This window comes from Bufo bufo, chromosome 2, assembly GCF_905171765.1.
Source record: "Bufo bufo chromosome 2, aBufBuf1.1, whole genome shotgun sequence".
Lineage (NCBI taxonomy): Eukaryota > Metazoa > Chordata > Amphibia > Anura > Bufonidae > Bufo > Bufo bufo.
In genome coordinates, this window is record NC_053390.1 from 200,371,192 (window position 1) to 200,391,805 (window position 20,614).

At 40.0% G+C, this 20,614-nt stretch overlaps 1 protein-coding gene across 5 annotated transcripts in view; it reads left to right on the forward strand.

Moving 5' to 3' along the window:
• TAOK3 (TAO kinase 3) overlaps window positions 1-20,614 on the forward strand; it is a 227,603-nt gene that overhangs the window by 74,798 nt on the left and 132,191 nt on the right. For all 5 annotated transcript variants that reach the window (XM_040416023.1, XM_040416022.1, XM_040416020.1 and 2 more), the window contains 2 exons: window positions 14,342-14,509; window positions 19,910-20,116. In XM_040416023.1, coding sequence (XP_040271957.1) covers window positions 14,342-14,509; window positions 19,910-20,116 — 375 coding nt within the window. The remainder of the gene's footprint in view (window positions 1-14,341; window positions 14,510-19,909; window positions 20,117-20,614) is intronic.

Genomic DNA, 20,614 nt, shown 5'->3' on the forward strand with positions numbered 1-20,614 from the left:
AAAATCAAGGAAGACCCACGGAAGAAAAAACTGATACGGACCTACGGACCCCGTTTTTGCATGAGGCCTAAGGCTTTACTTTCTCTTTCACATAGTCCGTGTTTAGCCAGTGATTTCCTAGCGATATGCCCCCATTGTCTGTGATGAGACAACCCCTTTAATGACCGCTATTATACTTTTTTTATAGAGGTGATTAAGAGGCTTTATTCTAGAGTACCACCTTTTCGGAATAGAATAGGATCAGGCTGCAAACAGTGCTGAAATCGCCAAGCTGTCCACTTGTAGCTAGGGACTTGGAGATTGTACTGAAGACCAATTTGATTCATCGCCACAGCTGTGATCGATGTGAGAAACCAATCACAGCAGTCACAGCCCGCTGAAACGGCTTTCCTCCAGTCTCCGCCTCTTCTCGGAGAGGAGCTGAGAAAAGTCACTTCTGCAACTGAAAACCAGTTCCATTCACCTTTAATGGGGCTTGCAGAAATCCAAATGGATGGAACTGATTTTCAGTCGTGTGCTTTAGGAAGGTTTTTACTTCCACTTTTACACTTTGCTCAACAAGTAGTATGAGGCCATAATCTGTTTTTGAAAATAATAATTTCCTTTTTAAAATTTTAAATATAACAATATATTACTGTATATACCAGTCTAAAAAAACATACATCAACATATTTGGTATCCATGTAATAAGAACAAATACAGAAGTCTGAGGCATATGGAAGTAAAAAGTCTATTTACTTTAAAAATGTTATACATGAAATTGCATTTTTTAAAATCTTTTTGTACAATTTTTAAATGAAAGAAAAAAATAAAACGGAAAAGAGTACCTATAATATATACCACTAAATGACAGCAATGTTTCTCCTGCAAAAAAAAAGTACCAAACTCACAGGGATAGATAAAATTGCAACAAAGGTATAACATGTTAAATAAAGGCATAGCAAAGATGCTAATTTTGCTTTGGTTATTAAGAGGTGGTGGGTCATCAATATTTGATTAGCGGGGATCCGACACCTGGCACCCCCATTTGAGCGCTGCTTTTTCTTCATTACACTGCCCGTCATCTCGGAAGTGCAGTGTAATTACAAGGACTCACTCCGTGCACTTGAATGAAGCGAGTACTTGTAATTACACTAAGCTGCCGCTGCTGTAAGGGAGACTATGTGTGGTGTAATGAACAGGAAGCAGTGTTTGCATGGAGCGCCACCTCCACTGATTGTTGGGGGTGCTGTGTGTCGGACCCCCGCCAATCAGATATTGATTACCTATCCTGATGATAGGTCATCAAAATGTATGGCCTGCACAACCCCATAAGGCTCAGAATGCATTCAGGTGAAGGGTTTATAATGCTCCCCGATTACTTTAATCCATACCAAAAAAAGTATTATTAAAATGTATTTTATTTTTTATGTAGACATTTTATTGATATAAATTTAAAGTGCTCTTCCCGGAATGATTTAAAATGGCCATTAGCAACTTATCCTAAAATGTGAGGAGGACTGATTGCCTTAACTTGCAGAACTGCCTATGGAGGTGACTGGGCAGGACCTCAGTACAATGCCCAAAAATAGATAGTAATGATGTGATCCAGCTTATGATATTCCATCAACAGAGTAGCATTTCTAGGCAAAAGTGTTAAGGGGTTAAGCATAAGGACACAGGGCGTACAGGTACGCCCTGATGTCCTGGTACTTAAGGACACAGGGCGTACCTGTACACCCTGAGTATTTCCGATCGTCGGCAGGCGGTGATCGGAACCCGGTGCCTGCTCAAATCATTGAGCAGGCACCTTGGCTAAATGCGCAGGGGGGTTCAGTGACCCCCCCGTGTCAGCGATCGCCGCAAACCGCAGGTCAATTCAGACCTGCGGCTTTTACCTGTGGTTGCGGCGTGACATCGGGTCCCCATGCGGCTGTAGGGGGGACCCGATGGCATGGAAGGCAGCGCGATGCCTTCCGGTGATGAGCCTGTGAGATCCAGCTCCCTGGATCTCACAGGCCGGAAGCTGTATGAGTAATACACACAGTATTACTCATACAGCCAATGCATTCCAATACAGAAGTATTGAAATGCATTGTAAAAGGGATTAGACCCTCAAAAGTTGAAGTCCCAAAGTGGGACAAAAAATAAAGTAAAAAAATAGTTTCCCCCCAAAAAATTTAAAAGTTTAAATTAAAAATAAACAAAAACATTAATTTCCCCAAAATTTGGTAAAAAATAGGGGGGGGGGGAGAAAGTTGACATATTGGGTATCGCTGCGTCCGTATCGACTGGCTCTATAAACATATCACATGACCTAACCCCTCAGATGAACACCGTAAAAAATAAAAAGTGTGCTAAATAAACAATTTTTTTTTGTCACCTTACATCACAAAAAGTACAACAGTAAGCGATCAAAAAGGCGTATGCCCACCAAAATAGTGCCAATCTAACCGTCACCTCATACCGCAAAAAATGAGACCCTACCTAAGACAATCGCCCAAAAAATAAAAAAAACCTATGGCTCAGAATATGGAGACACTAAAACATAATTTTTTTTTTTTGTTTTAAAAAAACTGTTATTGTGTAAAACTTAAGTAAATTTAAAAAAGTATACATATTGGGTATCGCCGTGTCCGTATCGACCGGCTCTATAAAAATATCACATGACCTAACCCCTCAGATGAACACCGTAAAAAAATAAAAAGTGTGCTAAATAAACAATTTTTTTGTCACCTTACATCACAAAAAGTGTAATAGCAAGCGATCAAAAAGTCACACGCACCCCAAAATAGTGCCAATAAAACAGTCATCTCATCCCAAAAAAAAATCATACCCTATCCAAGGTAATCGCCCTAAAACTGAAAAAACTATGGCTCTCAGACTATGGAGACACTAAAACATGCTTTGATTTCATTTTTGAAAAATAAAAATTGTGTAAAACTTACATAAATTAAAAAATTGTATACATATTAGGTATCGCCGCGTCCGTGACAACCTGCTCTATAAAACTACCACATGAACTACCACATGATCTAACCTGTCAGATGAATGTTGTAAATAACAAAAAAAAAAAGTGCCAAAAAAGCTATTTCTTGTTACCTTGCTTCACAAAAAGTGTAATATAGAGCAACCAAAAATCACACTTCCACCCTATCCCGTAGTTTCTAAAATGGGGTCACTTTTTTGGAGTTTCTACTCTAGGGGTGCATCAGGGGGGCTTCAAATGGGACATGGTGTCCAAAAAAGCAGTCAAGCAAAATCTGCCTTCCAAAAACCGTATGGCATTCCTTTCCTTCAGCGCCCTGCAGTGTGCCTGTACAGCAGTTTACGACCACATATGGTGTGTTTCTGTAAACTACAGAATCAGGGCCATAAATATTGAGTTTTGTTTGGCTATTAACCCTTGCTTTGTAACTGGGAAAAAAATATTAAAATGGAAAATCTGCCAAAAAAGTAAAATTTTGAAGACCTAAATTTTGAAGACCTAAAGGGTTAACAGCGTTTGTAAAATCAGTTTTGAATACCTTGAGGGGTGTAGTTTCTAGAATGGGGTCATTTTTGGGTGGTTTCTATCATGTAAGCTTCACAAAGTGACTTCAGACCTGAACTGGTCCTTTTAAAAAGTTGGTTTTTGAAAATTTCTGAGAAATGTCAAGATTTACTTTTAAATTTCTAAGCCTTGTAGCGTCCCCCAAAAATAAAATGTCATTTCCAAAATGATCCTAACATGAAGACATATGGGAAATGTAAAGTAATAACTATTTTTGTAGGTATTAATATGTATTATAGAAGTAGAGAAATTGAAACTTGGAAATTTGCAAATTTTTCCAAATTTTTGGCAGATTTGGTATTTTTTATAAATAAAAATGAATTTTTTTTTACTCTATTTTACCAGTGTCATGAAGTACAATATGTGACGAAAAAACAATCTCGGAATGGCCTGGATAAGCAAAAGCTTTTCAAAGTTATCACCACATAAAGTGACACTGGTCAGATTTGCAAAAAATGGCTTGGTCCTGAAGGTGAAAATGAGCCCGGTCCTTAAGGGGTTAATGATCTGCTCTATATATCTATATCTATATATATATATATATATATATATAATCACATGATCTACCCTGTCAGATGAACGGCGTAAAAAATTAATGAATAAAAACCACTCCAAAATAGCCATTTGTGGTCACTTTGCCTTACAAAAAGTGTAGTAGCAAGTGGTCAAAAAGTACTATGTACCCTAAAATGGTACCAATGAAAACGTCAACTCATCCCGCAAGACTATTTGCAGAAAAATTTTAAAAAAATATAACGCTCAGAAAATGATGATACAAAAACAGGAATTTTGTGGCAAAAGTAATAAAACGTAAAAAACAAAAAGATATATAAAACTAGTATCTCTGTAATCATACTGACTAGCAGAATAAAGACAATCCTTTCCTGCACGGTGTTCGCCCCAATAACAAATCCCAAAAATGAATGGCAGAGTTGCTGCATTATCTTTATCCTGCTTCCCAAAAATCTAAATAAAAAGCAATCAAAAAGTTGTATGTGCCCCCAAATAGAACCGATGATAAAGCTCAGTGGAAAGAAAAATAAAATGTATGGTTGTCAGAAAATAGCTGTACTGGTTTTCAAAGTCTGCTCAATAGCAACATGGCGCCCTTAACCCCTTAAGGACATAGGACGTACTGGTACGCCCTATTTCCCGAGTCCTTAAGGACACAGGACGTACCGGTACGTCCTGACTTAAAATCTGTATTCCGGCGCCCGAGGGGTTAAACGGAACGGGATTTCGGCTGAAATCCTTCAGCCGGCATCCTGTGACAACGCCAGGGGGGGTCATGTGACCCCCCCGTGTCGGCGATCGCAGCAAACCGCAGGTCAATTCAGACCTGCGGTTTGCTGCGCTTTTTGCAGTTTCTGATCCCCGCGGTCCCTGACCGCGGCGATCAGAAACTTTAGAGTGGCTAAAATCTATATTTTTCACCCCCCCCTGCACCCCTGCATGATTTGATGCCGGCGGGTGGTGCGGGGGGGGGTGTCGCATGCGGTGGGGGCGTTGCGGGAGGCGGGCGGTGCGGCAGGCGGGATCGCGATCCCCCGCCCGCCTCCCCATGAATGATCGTTGGCTTCTAGTGGGTATACCAGGGTGCCAGCACATTGCTGGCACCCTGGTATAAACGGCTGACATCTGTGCAGATGTCAGCCGTTTAACCCTTTCCATACCGCGGTCCGTACGGACCGCTGTATGGAAAAAGTTAACTGTCATCGGTCAGGGAGCTCCCTCCCTCTCCATCGGGGGGCTGCTGTGCCTTTGCAGGCGTCCTGCGCCTGCTCAGGCGTCCTGCTGTCCATGGTGCTGAACAGATCTATGCTGAAAGCATAGATCTGTTCAGTGTAAGTAAAATACAGTACAGAACAATATATATTGTACTGTACTGTATTATACAGACATCAGACCCACTGGATCTTCAAGAACCAAGCGGGTCTGGGTCAAAAAAATGTAAAAAAAAGTGAAAAAAGTTAAGATAAAAAAAAATAACATTTATCACTGAATAAAAATTAAAAAAATTAAAATAAACTACACATATTAGGTATCGCCGCGTCCGTAACGACCTGATCTATAAAATGGTCATGTTACTTTCCCCGCACGGTGAACGCCATAAAAATAAAAAAATAAAAACTATGAGAAAATTGAAATTTTGCCCACCTTACTTCCCAAAAAAGGTAATAAAAGTGATCAAAAAAGTCGCATGTACGCCAAAATAGTACCAATCAAACCGTCATCTCATCCCGCAAAAAATGAGACCCTACTCAAGATAATCGCCCAAAAGCTGAAAAAACTATGGCTCTTAGACTATGGAAACACTAAAACATGATTTTTTTTTGTTTCAAAAATGAAATCATTGTGTAAAACTTACATAAATAAAAAAAAAGTATACATATTAGGTATCGCCGCGTCCGTATCGACCGGCTCTATAAAAATATCACATGACCTAACCCCTCAGATGACCACCGTAAAAAAATAAAAATAAAAACAGTGTAAAAAAAAGCCATTTTTTGCCATCTTACGTCACAAAAAGTGTAATAGCAAGCGATCAAAAAGTCATATGCACCCCAAAATAGTGCCAATCAAACCGTCATCTCATCCCGCAAAAAATGAGACCCTACTCAAGATAATCGCCCAAAAACTGAAAAAACTATGGCTCTTAGACTATGGAGACACTAAAACATTTTTTTGGTTTTAAAAATGAAGTTATTGTATAAAACTTACATAAATAAATAAAATGTATACATATTAGGTACCGCCGCATCCGTGACAACCTGCTCTATAAAATTACCACATGATCTAACCTGTCAGATGAATGTTGTAAATAACAAAAAAAAAAAACGTGCCAAAAAAGCTATTTCTTGTTACCTTGCTGCACAAAAAGTGTAATATAGAGCAACCAAAAATCATATGTACCCTAAACTAGTACCAACAATACTGCCACCCTATCCCGTAGTTTCTAAAATGGAGTCACTTTTTTGGAGTTTCCACTCTAGGGGTGCATCAGGGGGGCTTCAAATGGGACATGGTGTCAAAAAAACAGTCCAGCAAAACCTGCCTTCCAAAAACCGTATGGCATTCCTTTCCTTCTGCGCCCTGCCGTGTGCCCGTACAGCGGTTTACGAACACATATGGGGTGTTTCTGTAAACTACAGAATCAGGGCCATAAATAATGAGTTTTGTTTGGCTGTTAACCCTTGCTTTGTAACTGGAAAAAAAATATTAAAATGGAAAATCTGCCAAAAATTTGAAATTTTGAAATTGTGTCTCTATTTTCCATTAAATCTTGTGCAACACCTAAAGGGTTAACAACGTTTGTAAAATCAGTTTTGAATACCTTGTGGGGTGTAGTTTCTTAGATGGGGTCACTTTTATGGAGTTTCTACTCTAGGGGTGCATCAGGGGGCTTCAAATGGGACATGGTGTCAAAAAAACAGTCCAGCAAAATCAGCCTTCCAAAAACCAAACGGCGCACCTTTCACTCTGCGCCCCGCTGTGTGGCCGTACAGTAGTTTACGGCCACATATGGGGTGTTTATGTAAACAGCAGAGTCAGGGCAATAAAGATACAGTCTTGTTTGGCTGTTAACCCTTGCTTTGTTAGTGGAAAAAATGGGTTAAAATTGAAAATTAGGCAAAAAAATGAAATTCTCAAATTTCATCCCCATTTGCCAATAACTCTTGTGCAACACCTAAAGGGTTAACGACGTATGTAAAATCAGTTTTGAATACCTTGAGGGGTGTAGTTTCTTAGATGGGGTCACTTTTAGGGAGTTTCTCCTCTAGGGGTGCATCAGGGGGCTTCAAATGGGACATGGTGTCAAAAAACCAGTCCATAAAAATCAGCCCTCCAAAAACAAAACGGCGCACCTTTCACTCTACGCCCTACTGTGTGCCCGTACAGTAGTTTACGGCCACATATGGGGTGTTTCTGTAAACGGCAGAGTCAGGGCAATAAAGATACAATCTTGTTTGGCTGTTAACCCTTGCTTTGTTAGTGGAAAAAATGTGTTAAAATGAAAAATTTGACAAAAAAATTAAATTCTCAAATTTCCTCCCCATTTGCCAATAACTCTTGTGCAACACCTAAAGGGTTAATAATGTATGCAAAATCAGTTTTGAATACCTTGAGGGGTGTAGTTTCTTAGATGGGGTCATTTTTGGGTGGTTTCTATTATGTAAGCCTCGCAAATCGACTTCAGACCTGAACTGGTCCCTAAAAATTTAGTTTTTGTAAATTTCTGAAAAATTTCAAGATTTGCTTCTAAACTTCTAAGCCTTATAACATCCCCAAAAAATAAAATATCATTCCCAAAACAATTCAAACATGAAGTAGACATATGGGGAATGTAAAGTCATCACAATTTTTTGGGGTATTACTATGTATTACAGAAGTAGAGAAACTGAAACTTTGAAATTTGCAAATTTTTCCAAATTTTTGGTAAATTAGGTATTTTTTTGTGCAAAAAAAAATAATTTTTTTGACTTCATTTTACCAGTGTCATGAAGTACAATATGTGACGAAAAAACAATCTCAGAACGGCCTGGATAAGTCAAAGCGTTTTAAAGTTATTAGCACTTAAAGTGACACTGGTCAGATTTCCAAAAAATGGCCTGGTCCTTAAGGTGAAAATGAGCCCGGTCCTTAAGGGGTTAAACCATTCCACCAAAATCTACCCTCCAAAAACCATATGCACTCCTTCTCTTCTGATTTCTGCAATGTGCCCAAACAGCAATTTACGACTACAAATGGGGTGTTGCCATGTTCCACACTAAAAAATTCCATACTCGAGTGTTTCTAAATTCTATTAAAATCCTGTCGGTGAAAGTGGTAAGTACACCCTTCAATAAATTCCTTGAGGGATGTAGTTTCTAAAATGGGTCCACTTTTTTAGGGATTCAACTGTGGGGGTTTGCCTTCAAATGTAACATGGCCCCAAAAACCATATGGCGCTCCTTTCCTTTTGAGCCCTGCCATATGCCCATAGAGCAGTTTACGAGCACACATTGGGTGTTTCTGTATACTGCAGAATCAGGGTAGTAAATATTGAGGTTTGTTTGGCTGTTAACCCTTTCTGCCTTACAGGAAAAAAATATATAAAAATGTAAAATCTGAGAAGTCAAATTTATAAATTTCACCTCAATTTCCTTTAAATCTTGTGAAACATAAAGGGTTTACCCCGTTTATAAAATCAGTTTTGAATAAGCCCTCATTCACACGTCAGTGTTTTGGGCAGTGATTTCCATCAGTGATTGTGAGCTAAAACCAGAATTGGAGCCTCCACGGAGATAAGGCATAAGGCTCAATTCACACCTGAGCGTTTTACAGCGCGTTCCTACGCGCTGTAAAACGCTCAACAAGGAGAAACCAATGCTTCCCTATGGGAATGGTTCTCACCTGGGCGTTTTACAGCGCGTACGATCGCGCTGTAAAACGCCCGACGCTCACACAAGTTCGGTAGCGTTTTTTTGGGCGCTTGTCGCGCGTTCCCGTACATAGACTTTCGGGAACGCGCGACACTGTGTGCACACTTGTCTCTGTATGCGCGCTTGTAAACGCCCGTACAATCGCGCATACAGAGCGCTCGTTTCAGAACGCTCAGGTGTGAATTGAGCCTAAGGGAAAGATCTGCACCTGTTCTGTGTTTAGAGCCGCACCTGGTTTTGGCTCAAAATCACTGATGGAAATCACTGACATGTGAATGAGGCAGAACTTGAGGGGTGTCGTTTCTAAAACGGGGTCATTTATGGGTGGTTTCTACTAAGTTAGCCCCACAAAGTGACTCAATTGGTGAACCTGATTGGTGAAAGATTTGTTACAAGCCTTTATTGTGTATGTATTTAAACTTGTGAAGTGTAACATGTATTATGGCGTGAGAAAGCCTTGGCATAAGCCAAAATGTTGCCTTGTCTTATGTGTAAACTGGAATAAACTTGCAAAAGAGAAGACGCAGGTCAGTCGTTTTGTTCAAAACTTAATTGGTCCTTAAAGTGGATTTTGGAAATTTCCTTTAAAAATTTAAAATTTGCTTCTAGAAATGTAAGCCTTCTAACTTCCTAAAAAATAAAATCACATTCACAAAATGATGCAAACATAAAGTAGACATATGGTGAATGTTAATTAATAACTACTTTGAGGTATCGCTATCCATCCTCAAAGCCGAGAAATTCAAATTTAGAAAATAATGCATTTTGGATTTTATTTTTATTTTATAAATAAAGGTAAAACATTGACTCAAGTTTACCTGTAACATAAAGTACATTTTGTTATGAGAAAACAGTCTCAGAATGGCTTGGATAAGTAAAAGTGTTCTAAAGTTATTACTAGGGATGAGCGAATCGACTTCGGATGAAACATCCAAAGTCGATTCGCATAAAACTTCGGTCCAATACTGTATGGATCGAGCTCTCCGTACAGTATTAGAATGTATTGGCTCAGATGAGCCGAAGTTATTACTTTGCAAAGTTTTGCGTGACGTCACGTAGTAACTTCATAGATAAACTTTTACTGTAAAAACACATATCCCAAACTCTGGTTTGGTTCCAAGGTACCAATTGGAACCGAACCAGAGTTTGGGATATGTGTTTTTTTTACAGTAAAAATTAATTTATGAAGTTATGCGAAGTCAAGAGAGACTTTGTTAAGTAATAACTTCGGCTCATCTGAGCCAATACATTCTAATACTGTATGGAGCGCTCACTCCGTACAGTATTGGACCGAAGTTTTATGCAAATAGACTTCGGATGTTTCATCTGAAGTAGATTCGCTCATCCCTAGTTATTACCACAATAAGTGACACGCGTCAGATTTTCAAAAATAGGCTCTGTCAGGACGGTGAAAAAATGTCTGTGTCCTGAAGGGGTTAACATAGTTTATTTTTGTTTTGGGGGAAAAAAAGCATTAAAAACGCACCTTTTTCACATCCAATCAGAATGGGGCTGTTTTGGCAGCAATCATATTGATTTCTGCAAGTCCCATTAAGATGAATGGAACCAGTTTTCAGTCTCAGAAATTTTTGCAACAACATCTTCCGCTTGTGAAGGCACCCTAACCGGGCTAATTTCCAGTTTGAGTAAAAGACTATAAAACTAAAGGTAAAAAAATTTGAAAAATTAACACATTTTAGAAAAGATTAGTTACAGCAGTCATACTAAAAACAGCCAAACCGTGTCTGGTCCTGAAGGCCAAAATTGCTTTGACATGAACTAGTTAAACACTTTCATTAATTCGGCATGAACTATCATATGCTCTGGATTATCAGCCACTCGTGGATAAGTACTGTATATAAAATGTACCTGTCAGAAGCTACCATGCTCAGTACTACTGTATAGAAGATTTCTATATTTGGTTTTCACCTCTGGTGAGATTCTACATTATTTTGCCCCTCGGTGCCTAGAACACGTTCTGGACTATCAGAATGTCTGGATACTGGAAAGGCCTTACTTAATACTCTCTCGTTTCTAGGCTGGATCTACACAGTGGTTTTTATTTGGTTTCATTTTCAAAAAGGCAAAAGGATCCTAAACCGAGAATAAGGATACATAAGCGTTATACTTCATCTTGTGCTCTGATTTCTAGATTTATTAACCGCAAAACTACTCTGTGTGAGCACCTCAAAACAGTCTAATCCTCGGAGCATATAAAAGTTCAGAGTACTTCTTGTGATCGGACAGCCACTACATAGAATGTCACAACAGTGCTCTGCCAAAACGCACTGTTGTAGTGTCCCATCAGTGATCAGCCAAAGCCTGCTACTACACGTAGTATCATAAGTGCTCAGCCAGAGCATGCTGTTACATACCGTGCCACAACAGTATTCATTCTGAGCCTGCAGGTACTCCTGAAGAAGCTGCAAAGCTAAGCCGGACATTATGTGTAGCAGCAGGCCGCTCACAAGACGTGCTACAAACTTTTATACTTTATTGTAACTTTTATGTGCCACAAGGATTATACTCTGTTTTAGATTAAATTGCTCTGGATGTGCTGTGGACAGTTTCTCTCGTGCTAGCAATTCTAGGATCTGGGAGCTCTGTACAAACTATTTTACAAGATCTCCTCCTTTAAGTATTCTGCGTGATCTAAAGCCACGTGTCATCCCCGCATAGCAGGTCTGTTCTGTATACAAGGCCACAGATAATCTCCTAACAGGTTCATAGGTTAAGTCTTCAGTCTGCCTCCCCCAGCTTTTGCTCTCTAGTAAACCTACACATGGGTTCATTGCCGCATCTATGTGACCGCACTAGCCTAGATCTGTACTCCCTACCTTCAAATACAAGGTACCCGAAAGGTATAGTTCAGGATTTACATGACATGTCACCTGGATAACTATACAGTAGAGGGTTTGTACTACATTTACTTGTAGCCTTGCTTTGAGAGGACGATGGGTTCCTTGGGTGACTGATTTAGGTAGCATGCACACGACATGGTAAAACCATAGTATAGTACAGGACCAGAGAAGTGTATGATATTAGACAAATCTCATGCACACTTTGCTTTTTTCTTAGGTACAGAAATTGACCAGCATCATGGTGGAATAGATTACTGCTCACAGATGATGCAGTTCTGACCACCGAGACCACTGGGCTCTGTTCACACATCTTGTGATGCTTTTTTAAGGAACAGAATAGCAAGTCGGGCAATGCGGGCATCATACATACAAGAAATATAGTCAGTGTGGGAATGTGAGCATAACTGGTCTTTTCTTTAAAAATATAAATAAATAACTGAATTCATGATACCATATGAACACAGTGACACCACATGAAGAATTTTTTATTTTGAGGTTTTATTGTGGAGTACAAATCAAGGCATCACCACAAAATATATTCAAAAATATACAAATGGCCCTAAATACCCAGTGTGGTGTAAAAGGTGAAACTACAATAATTACTGAAAGAGAAATATGACCTATGACAAGTGTGACACATTTTATTACTAAATTCTAAGGCTGGGTAGAAACAGCGTTTTTTAGGCATTTGTTTTTGCTGTATTTTTTTAATTTTTATCGGCTTTAATAAAACCCAGAGGTCAGATACTTTCATAAACCTTTATATTGTTTAGTTGTGTGATTGGATTGTAGATGATACAAGAGTTTATTGCCTTTGTGGTCGGTGCATGTAAAAATGTGCAGTTTTCCATGAGAGAAAAAAAAACTCTTGGGCTGCAATCACAAATGCAGGCTTTGAGCCCAAAGTGGATCCAACAGGAAGGAGATGTATACATCCTTCACTTACAGTATATTATTTCCCTTTTCTTTTGCCTTTGTTGGTACAAAAACTGCATGTGTGATATCTAATGTCAGGCAAGTGGTTAGTTCTGACATTTTATATAGTGCAGTTTATGAGCATTGTTTCAAACCAAAACCAGACTGGTCCTATTTGAATTTGTTTCTCTCTGCAATCCATCAGTGGTGGCCGTGCTTGCACACCATAGGAAAAAGTGCCGGCCTCTCTGGTGGCCGGGACCATGGAGCTCACATAGGCTAGTGCTTTTTCCTATATTGTGCAAGCACGGCCACCACTGCTGGAATCCACTCGTGTTTTGGCTTTCCGTCTGTGAGATCCGTTCAGGGCTCTCACAAGCGGCCCCTCAGTTTTGCACTAATGCATTCTGAATGGAAAAGGATCCGCTCAGAATGCATCAGTTTGCCTCCGTTCAGTCACCATTCCGCTCTGGAGGCGGACACCAAAACTCTGCCGGCAGTCCACTTGACTAAACTGAGCCAAACGGATCTGTCCTGGCACACAATGTAAGTCAATGGAGTTCATGACGGATCCGTCTTGGCTATAGAAGACATAATACAACCGGATCCGTTCATGACAGATGCATGCTGTTGTTTTATTGTAACGGAAGCGTTTTTGCAGATCCATGATGGATCCGCAAAAACCGCTAGTGTGAAAGTAGTCCACATTTAGGCTTCCTCCACAGGTTTTTTTTTTTTTTTTCATTATCTCCCTTTTTCTGTAGTGTACTAAAGACTTTGAATTAACATCTAATAGATTTAGATAAGATAAAAACAGTAAATGTAAAAAAGAAACAAAAGAAAACCTATGTTAAACAACACTAAGAAAAATAACTGCACACTTTTAACATTTGTGCAAACTCTGAAATGACCCTTCTATCTATCAGAGCTTTCTGTAATAGACAGACTCACAGGTTTTATGTCTGGGGCAATGTATACTGTCATTATTAATGTTAGTGGTACTTGTATATCCCCAAAAATGATTTAGAAACCTATTATTCAGGTGTATGAATAGTGGATATTTATGTTGCTGCTTTCTACAATCTCTAGAACAATGTGTAATTATAAGGTGTGCATGGAAATTCAGCAATGAAGAAATGAGGCAAAATAGAGAAATGTAAAGCATGCAATATTTAGGTCAGTTAGGCTACTTTCACATTAGCGTTTTTTACGGATCCGCCATGGATCTGCAAAAACGCTTCCGTTACAATAATACAACCGCATGCATCCGTCATGAACGGATCCGGTTGTATTATGTCTTCTATAGCCATGACGGATCCGTCTTGAACACCATTGAAAGTCAATGGAGGACGGATCCGTTTTCTGTCCGCGATGGGAGCACAACCAAACGGAACGGAATACATTTTGGTGCATTCCGTTTCGTTCAGTTTTGTCCCCATTGACAATGAATGGGGACAAAACTGAAGCGTTTTCTTCCGCTATTGAGATCCTATGACAGAACTCAATAGCAGAATTGAAAACGCTAATGTGAAAGTAGCCTTAGTTGATTAAAACAATAAGAAATCATCTAATTTCTTCCACAAGTAACTTGTACCTTTCTTGGATTCTAGCATGACTTTGTGCGCAGAGAGAGGCCAGGCCGAGTGCTTATAGATCTGATCCAGAGGACGAAGGATGCCGTGAGGGAGCTGGACAATTTACAGTACAGGAAAATGAAAAAAATCCTCTTCCAGGAATCCCGAAATGGTCCACTGAATGAGTCTCAGGAAGATGACGAGGTAAGACATCCTGCAAGGTCCTCCACTATCTTCACCCAAATAAAACTGGTATGGATTTCATATTTTGTGAAAAATCTATTCAAATAACATCCCAATTCAGGACCGTAGCATCTCTGCTGGAGAATAAGTCTGGAAAGCTTACTTGTCTTTAGGCCACTTTCACACGGTATTAGTAAGTGAACGCTAGAAATGGAAAATACAGAGAAAAAGTACAATGGAAAGATTTCCACATATTCCTCGTTTTGGATTCACTCCTGGTTTTGGCTAGTTCTGAAAAATACTGACCGTATGAAGCGGGCCTAAAGGGATGACTTTGCATTGGTCCTCTTTTTTTGTCAGTAAAATTAGGATTTCATATTAAAATAAATGAGTGGATTTTATTTTGAGGTAATAAACCGGCAGTCAGGATACTAGTGTAGTGTGATGTTCAGGATACTTGCACCATTCTTATTGATTGGTCACAAGATGTGTTTGCAAGATTACTTATGGGCCTGGCTCTCTGCCATTATGTAGTATAGGCTGTTGACCATTTAATTAGATATTTTAGTACAGACTGTACAAGAACTGAGCTCTCTAGGGAATAGCTAGTGGACCGCCCTCTTTTCACTTGGGACTTGTATTATATGTAGAACGTTTATTACACTACATGGTAAAACTGACCAAGAAGTCTACTGTACAGGGAGTGCAGAATTATTAGGCAAGTTGTATTTTTGAGGATTAATTTTATTATTGAACAACAACCATGTTCTCAATGAACCCAAAAAACTCATTAATATCAAAGCTGAATATTTTTGGAAGTAGTTTTTAGTTTGTTTTTAGTTTTAGCTATTTTAGGGGGATATCTGTGTGTGCAGGTGACTATTAATGTGCATAATTATTAGGCAACTTAACAAAAAACAAATATATACCCATTTCAATTATTTATTTTTACCAGTGAAACCAATATAACATCTCAACATTCACAAATATACATTTCTGACATTCAAAAACAAAACAAAAACAAATCAGTGACCAATATAGCCACCTTTCTTTGCAAGGACACTCAAAGGCCTGCCATCCATGGATTCTGTCAGTGTTTTGATCTGTTCACCATCAACATTGCGTGCAGCAGCAACCACAGCCTCCCAGACACTGTTCAGAGAGGTGTACTGTTTTCCCTCCTTGTAAATCTCACATTTGATGATGGACCACAGGTTCTCAATGGGGTTCAGATCAGGTGAACAAGGAGGCCATGTCATTAGATTTTCTTCTTTTATACCCTTTCTTGCCAGCCACGCTGTGGAGTACTTGGACGCATGTGATGGAGCATTGTCCTGCATGAAAATCATGTTTTTCTTGAAGGATGCAGACTTCTTCCTGTACCACTGCTTGAAGAAGGTGTCTTCCAGAAACTGGCAGTAGGACTGGGAGTTGAGCTTGACTCCATCCCCAACCCGAAAAGGCCCCACAAGCTCATCTTTGATGATACCAGCCCAAACCAGTACTCCACCTCCACCTTGCTGGCGTCTGAGTTGGACTGGAGCTCTCTGCCCTTTACCAATTCAGCCACGGGCCCATCCATCTGGCCCATCAAGACTCACTCTCATTTCATCAGTCCATAAAACCTTAGAAAAATCAGTCTTGAGATATTTCTTGGCCCAGTCTTGACGTTTCAGCTTGTGTGTCTTGTTCAGTGGTGGTCGTCTTTCAGCCTTTCTTACCTTGGCCATGTCTCTGAGTATTGCACACCTTGTGCTTTTGGGCACTCCAGTGATGTTGCAGCTCTGAAATATGGCCAAACTGGTGGCAAGTGGCATCTTGGCAGCTGCACGCTTGACTTTTCTCAGTTCATGGGCAGTTATTTTGCGCCTTGGTTTTTCCACACGCTTCTTGCGACCCTGTTGACTATTTTGAATGAAACGCTTGATTGTTCGATGATCACGCTTCAGAAGCTTTGCAATTTTAAAAGTGCTGCATCCCTCAGCAAGATATCTCACTATTTTTGACTTTTCTGAGCCTGTCAAGTCCTTCTTTTGACCCATTTTGCCAAAGGAAAGGAAGTTGCCTAATGATTATGCACACCTGATATAGGGTGTTGATGTCATTAGACCACACCCCTTCTCATTACAGAGATGCACATCACCTAATATGCTTAATTGGTAGTAGGCTTTCGAGCCTATACAGCTTGGAGTAAGACAACATGCATAAAGAGGATGATGTGGTCAAAATACTCATTTGCCTAATAATTCTGCACGCAGTGTGTATACACCCAAAGATTTAGCTGGGCTACTGCATAGTGTAGTCAAAGCCAGATGTTCTGCTTTTTACCTCTAAAGCAGGGATCAGCAACCTCCGGCACTCCAGCTGTTGTGAAACTACAATTCCCAGCATGCTTCATTCATTTCTATGAGAGTTCTTAGAAGAGCAGAACAAGTATGCATGCTGGGAGTTGTAGTTTCACAACAGCTGGAGTGCCGGAGGTTGCCTACCTCTGCTCTAAAGCGTCTTTAGATGCAGGAATGTTTGATTTTATATTTTACTTTTTATGCAATAGTTCTGTTAATGATGCAATTTGAGGCCTTCATTTTCAGTAATTCTACCATTACTGCCTTGGGTATTTGTTTTTATTCAGTGTCAGTGCAATACACATATTTTACTATAGATGGTTGACTCTTTTTAAAATATCGAAACGCCTTTTAGAACTTTTCTGAACCTTTTGAACAAATTCTACATTGTTTGGTATTTTTAACATATTCATATTTAGCTGATTTTCAGGTTCAGGAATTTCTTCGGCAAATCTGCCTTATGTGGACAGACCCTACAAAATATTATTTCTTGTCTGCACCCTTTTTTTTTTTTTTTTTTGGTGGCCTTTTTGGTCAAACATTTTTGCATGCTTTTTTATTTAGGGCTCTTTCACACCTGCGTTATTGTCTTCCGGCATAGAGTTCCGTTGTCGGGGCTCTATGCCGGAAGAATCCTGATCAGGATTATCCTAATGCATTCTGAATGGAGAGTAATCCGTTCAGGATGCATCAGGATGTCTTCAGTTCCGGTACGGAACGTTTGTTGGCCGGAGAAAATACCGCAGCATGCTGCGCTTTTTGCTCCGGCCAAAAATCCGGAACACTTGCCGCAAGGCCGGATCCGGAATTAATGCCCATTGGAAGGCATTGATCCGGATCCGGCCTTAAGCTAAACGTCGTTTCGGCGCATTGCCGGAGCCGACATTTAGCTTTTTCAGAGTGGTTACCATGGCTGCCGGGACGCTAAAGTCCTGACAGCCATGGTAAGTGTAGTGGGGAGCGGGGGAGCAGTGTACTTACCGTCCGTGCGGCTCCCCGGGCGCTCCAGAGTGACGTCAGGGCGCCCCAAGCGCATGGATCACGTGATCCATGTGATCACGTCATCCATGCGCATGGGGCGCTCTGACGTCATTCTGGAGCGCCCCGGGAGCCGCACGGACTGTAAGTATACCTCTCCCCCGCTCCCCGCTCCTACTATGGCAACCAGGACTTTAATAGCGTCCTGGGTGCCATAGTAACACTGAAAGCATTTGGAAGACGGTTCCGTCTTCAAATGCTTTCAGTACACTTGCGTTTTTCCGGATCCGGCAGGCACCTCCGGCAACGGAAGTGCATGCCGGATCCCAACAACGCAAGTGTGAAAGAGGCCTTAGTTGCGGTATTTTTATTTATTTTAATTTTTTGGTCTATTCCATTTATTTATTTTCATAAATCACAGCATGCTGTTGATTTATTTATTTTTTTTTCCATGCGTTTCCCCTTACACTCCTCTATAGGGAAAATGAAATGCCTAAAACAAATCCACAACTTTAGACAATTTTTGAGAAAAAAAGACAAAGAAAAACCCCACAAATAAAGCAGTAAAACCTGCAGGTGGTTGTTCTGGTGTTTTATAGTGGATAAAAATATGTCAGACAACATTTGTGTGTAGGGACCTTACGGTGCTTTCAAGGGTCTTCTTCAAAAAGCTGCTTTTTTTTTCTTTTTCCGTTTTTAAGCAAAAAATGCAGTGACCAGATGTTACATGTTGGCCAACAGGAAATTTCATAAAAATGCCATACTAAGGCTACATGCACACGACCGTATGTGTTTTGCGGTCTGCAAATTGCGGATCCACAAAAAAAAACTGACATCCGCATGCCATCTTTTTAAAAAAAAAAATTTGTGGATCCATTGTAACAATGCATAAATCGGACAAGAATAGGACATGTTCTATTTATTTATTTATTGCGGGGCTACGGAACAGACATACTGATGCGGACAGTACACAGTGTGCTGTCCGCATTTCTTGCGGACCCATTGAAATGAATGGGTCCGGAAACAAACAACGTTCGTGTGCATATAGCCTACGGGTAATGTAACACACAGCTTTTTGTGGTAGTTTTTTGAATCAAAGCCAGACATGGATGCAGCTGGAAAGAGAAGTAGAAGTCCTTCCTTTATATTACTGCTGCCATCATAAACGGTGGGTGACCACGTAATACTGTTTTTAAGAGTGTTTCCTTGCATTTCTTGCTCCCGTGTGTTTTTTTTTTTTTATATACACTTTTATACACTCTTTATAGGGAAAAAAAAGTCTGAAAGAATGCAAGTAAAATGTTGCCTGACCGATGCCATCCCCAAAAAAGCTTGTAAAAAAAAAAAAAAAATGCATGAATTTCATGGGATCTTTTTTGCAAGCCAAAATGACAGAAAAAATGCACCTTTAGGCTACATTCACACCACCGTATGTATTTTGCGGTCCGCTAAAAATATGGATGACGTTCGTGTGACATCCGTGTTGCATCCGTTTTGTTTTTTGCAGATCCATTGTAACAATGCCTGTCCTTGTCCGCAAAACAGACAAAAATAGGACATGCTCTATATTTTTTGCAGGGCTACGGAATAGACATACAGATGCAGACAGTGTACTGTCCGTGTTTTCTGCAAACCCATTGAAATGAATGGGTCCATATCCTATCAGCAAAAAAAACAAAACGGAACGGACACGGAAACAAAATACGTTTGTGTGAATGTAGCCTTAAAAGCAGAGGTTCTGCTGCAGGTGGGATAGTAATGTATGTGTAGTTTATTCCTTCTAACTAGAACGTGTGCGTGGAATATAGTCAGCAAATGGCTTAGAATTTGCAGTGGCTTGAAGCGTAGTTGTATGAAGTTTGGTAGTAGAAAAGAGCTTTTTCTATGATGGACCCTTTCATGCCGCTGCTGTTATTTGACCCATGTGAACTAGCTAGAATATATTTACCAATAAAATCATTTAAAACTTGCTGCTTAAAACTTGAAAACTAAAACCCAGGTTTTTTGTTTTGTTTTATTACATTGTGTATTTTGGTCAATGATTAGAGAATAAATGTGAGAAATATGACGCATGATATCCTCGTATAACCCTTTACAGGACAACGAACACGTGACAAACTTGACCAGGAAGATGGACAGCCTCGGCAGCAACCATTCCATACCAAGTATGTCAGTCAGTACGGGTAGCCAGAGCAGCAGTGTGAATAGCATGCAAGAAGTCATAGACGACATGAGCCCAGACCTGAGCTTGATGCAAAGTTACAGCTGCACGTTTGATTCCACTTCTTCCTTGGTTCCCAAAAAGGTAAGTAGGTCTATTCAGTGGGGTAGGACAGATTTTTGCACGGGTTAGAAGCCGTTTTACACAAGAAAGTATTGGGTATAGAACGGATTCAGGCACAGCTTTTTAGTGGCACTTTTTGTAGCTTTTCTTTTTGCACATGCGATTTTTGTTGTTGAAAAGTAGCAGCTCCAGATGTTAGCCAAAAACGTATGGGAAATATGAAATGCAGGGTAGACGAGCGTTTTTTTTTTTTTTTTTGACAAAATGGAACTTTGTATTTGCCGTTCTTCATATACTGCAAATGCAAAGCAATGGGATGCCTGCTTTGTAGCTCCAGAGACGGCACCAGCTAAAAAAGAGAAGCCAGTAATCAAGCGGTGGTCCGATGGATGCAGTGGTGTCGTTGCTTTATGGGCTGCTATTAATACTCTGTCAGGGTATGTTGGCACACGGCAGAATGTTTGCAGTCCTGTTCCTATGCATTGAAGGTACGTGTAGTCCCAAAAATTTCTGCAACTC